Source organism: Triticum dicoccoides, chromosome 4B (genome assembly GCF_002162155.2).
Source record: "Triticum dicoccoides isolate Atlit2015 ecotype Zavitan chromosome 4B, WEW_v2.0, whole genome shotgun sequence".
Classification (NCBI taxonomy): Eukaryota; Viridiplantae; Streptophyta; class Magnoliopsida; order Poales; family Poaceae; genus Triticum; species Triticum dicoccoides.
The window spans coordinates 473,421,472-473,424,432 of record NC_041387.1 but is presented as its reverse complement, the minus strand read 5'-3'; the positions used below and the strand labels follow the sequence as shown (position 1 = coordinate 473,424,432).

Genomic DNA, 2,961 nt, shown 5'->3' with positions numbered 1-2,961 from the left:
CACGACATGTTTGCAGTTCAGACCTGGGATGCCCTATAGCTCACCGCACCACTCTCTCTTGCTGCAATTTGGGATATAGCTTCATCGGCTGGGCTCGACTATGAAATTTGGCCGTCGGTTGTGCTCGCTATTTTGTGGGAAACTTGGCACTCTAGGAACGCGTGTGTTTTTTGCAAATGAAAATCACATGCCTAGGACTATGCTTCTGAACCTTGTAAATGATTTCTCTCTCTGAATCTTTAGATTCGCTCATAAAAAAGGTGGTTGCCATGTCTTGGCGTCAATATCTTTCCCTGCGCGTTAGCGCTCTCTTGTAATCTCGCCTCTGGCGCTTTGAGTAATATATTCAGGTGGGGATGCTCTCCCCCCGGTGATTGTTCAAAAAAAAACTTATATTGTTTATCAGAAAAAAACCTCCTTTCCCGTTATTTTTGCCGTGTTTTTTCTCCTTGCACGCGACTGTTCACTCCGTCTAGAAGGCGAACGGTTGTGCACTAGATTTTATATCAGGAAAAAAGATAGTGGCAGAAGGATTGCGTCAATTCATTAACATCAGCATTATGTCACACAGCTTGAAGAAAATGGTAATCATCGATAACTAACTCACTGATTATTTAAAAAAGTACCGCTAATTCCCTAGCCAATCAAACCACTTATCCGGCTGGACGATACAGTCACCCGCCAGTCAACTACTAGTTGCGATGGCTGCAGCAGAGTGCCTGGACGATGCGCGTGCGGTGCTCCGGGTGGACGCTGATGACGAGCCAGAGGAAGGCGAGGACGCCCGCCCAGACGAGGATGTCCATCGACAGGTGCGTCCTGGGCTGCGACACGACGAAGGTGAGCACGAGGCTGGAGTAGGCCACCACGAACGACCACCGCACGTGCCGCGAGTCCGCCGACATCCGCACCAGCAGGCTCAGCGTCATCACCATCGAGCTCGCGAACCCAACCCAGCTCGCCGCCATGAACAGCCAGTACCTGCACATCCGGCATGTCAACCGATACTGGCATGAACGACCGATCGAGTGGTTTTCACGGCGCGCGCGTACCTTGGGCGGTGCAGGTCGCGCATAATAGGGTCGCCGGCGCGGTACAGCTCCCTGCCGTCCAGCGACTTTGTCTCCTGCCAGTACCCGCCGGGGATGTTGGTGCCGAGCTGGTAGGTTAGCGTGGTGATCAGCGTGGCCACCACCAGCAGCGTGTTGGCGTCGTTGCCGACCCAGGTGTTCGGTCCCTGCCCGCCGAGCTGCTGCTGGTTCACGGCCGGCTGGCCGTGAGCCGCTGGTGGCGGCGGGTTCACGGCTGCTGCTTGCGCTTGGTGGCCCATCTCGACGTTGCCCGCCGGCACCGCGCCTGGGTGGACTATGGGGAGGTGGAGGTCCATGCTCACTCACTACCGAGTAGGGATCTCGAATCGGAGGAAGGTTCGGTGCTTCGTTGTGGTGACAAGTGAAGTCTACGTAGGGCATATATAGAGCTCTGTGCTTCGCCGGGTCAAGTGAAGTCTACGATGCAGTGTTTTGTTATCTCGTAGAAATAACCGCGTCGTTGGCGACCCGTATCTTCTACGAACTCTCCTGACGCCCGCGTTGCCCCTCCCCCGCAAAATCACCCTGCATTTGCTACAGCTGACTGGGTCTTTGGCAACCTGTGCCGTGTGCATTGACCTGTGGGCTCCAGGAGTTGTTGGGCACTTGGATGTACGTGCTCTCTCCAACACCTCTAAGCATCTATGTTGCGCCACCAAATACTCCACCCATGGTTCCATATAGTCTTCGTATAGACGACTTTGCGGAAAACATTAGCCAAGCAGCGGTGCATTAAGTGAAAAATAAACTCAAAATTCTTGGTACACATGAGAGCATAACAAATTCTAACTGATTATCTCTTTACAATCTTCGTAAGCTCCTGCTTGTTGTCTTGATAGTTTGACGGACGGGGACATCTGTCAGAACGAAAGATAATGTTGAGATCACAGAGGATGATATAAGAGCGCCGAGGGTGTCCAACTTCTGAGGCATGACAACGACGCATGCCCGAGGGCTTGTCGGCTTCAACATGACGATGCACATTGGGAGCTTGAAGTCAGCCGACGCGAGGGTGGACTGATCATCCATCACGAGGTCGTCTACGTTAAAGGTGGAGCTAGAGTGTGGTAAAAGACTTCCCTGGGCTGATGGAGGGAATACAATGAAACCTATGCCAGAGGGGAGAAACACAAGAAACACTTAGTTCGTATTGGGGCTCACTGGTCTAAGGGAAACATGGAACGACATGGGCCAATGGTGAATGATGGTTCTCTGTACTGGGGGCCCAGAAGGCATGGGCTAACTACGCATGGTACTCAACCAGACATCGGAGACCTGACACGGTGATAGCTAAGGCATGTGGTAAGCATGAAACATATCGACAGGCCAAGCGGCACTTGAGGTCAAATATGTGGTCACACAAGTGTGCATAAGGTGCTAAAGTTGTGTTGGCGAGTGCCAGGGTCAAACCGTTGACCAAGTCCATCGGCCCGAAAGATGGACATGAGTTGACCTTAGAGAGTCTGAGGAAGTGGTGGAACGTTTAAAATGTCCAAGTCTTCGAGTGTACATACGGTATAGCTACCGGACATGTAAAAGACTACCTAGAAAAATAATAATGAGGCAACTACGAATTTGACTCTTGATGACTAATGAACGTGTTTCAAATTTCAAAAGGTTGTCAACAAGAGCGAGGATGATGAGTTCAAGTAACTCTTATATGTGTACAGAATATGTGCCTTGTTTATTTTACCATAGGCCGGAGAAGAAGCTATCAGAGTGCTCCTACCATGATGTTGTCGGATACAGACTTTATGCTCGATGTGCGATGACATTGCGATTGCGAATGCAAAACATGAGCGGAAGAACTTACTCATCAAATGAGTATTGACTGATGGGGAAAAGGGCCACAGTTGCAAGCGGAGTTATA

General features: G+C 50.9%; 1 protein-coding gene across 1 annotated transcript; it reads right to left on the bottom strand.

Moving 5' to 3' along the window:
* Positions 1 to 570: 570 nt before the first annotated feature.
* LOC119293763 lies at positions 571 to 1,427 on the bottom strand. The gene is made up of 2 exons (XM_037572130.1): positions 1,053 to 1,427; positions 571 to 981 (listed from the first exon to the last, which is right to left on the bottom strand). The coding sequence occupies exons 1-2, from the start codon at positions 1,385 to 1,387 to the stop codon at positions 693 to 695; spliced, it is 624 nt and encodes a 207-aa protein (XP_037428027.1). The 5' UTR covers positions 1,388 to 1,427; the 3' UTR covers positions 571 to 692.
* Between the last annotated feature and the right edge of the window lie 1,534 nt (positions 1,428 to 2,961).

Excerpts from the sequence above, each read along its gene's own strand:
- LOC119293763 (XM_037572130.1), bottom strand. The coding sequence starts at position 1,387 with ATGGACCTCCACCTCCCCATAGTCCACCCAGGCGCGGTGCCGGCGGGC. Across the intron at positions 982-1,052 it reads CGCGACCTGCACCGCCCAAG|GTACTGGCTGTTCATGGCGG; the intron begins GTACGCGCGCGC and ends CCGGATGTGCAG.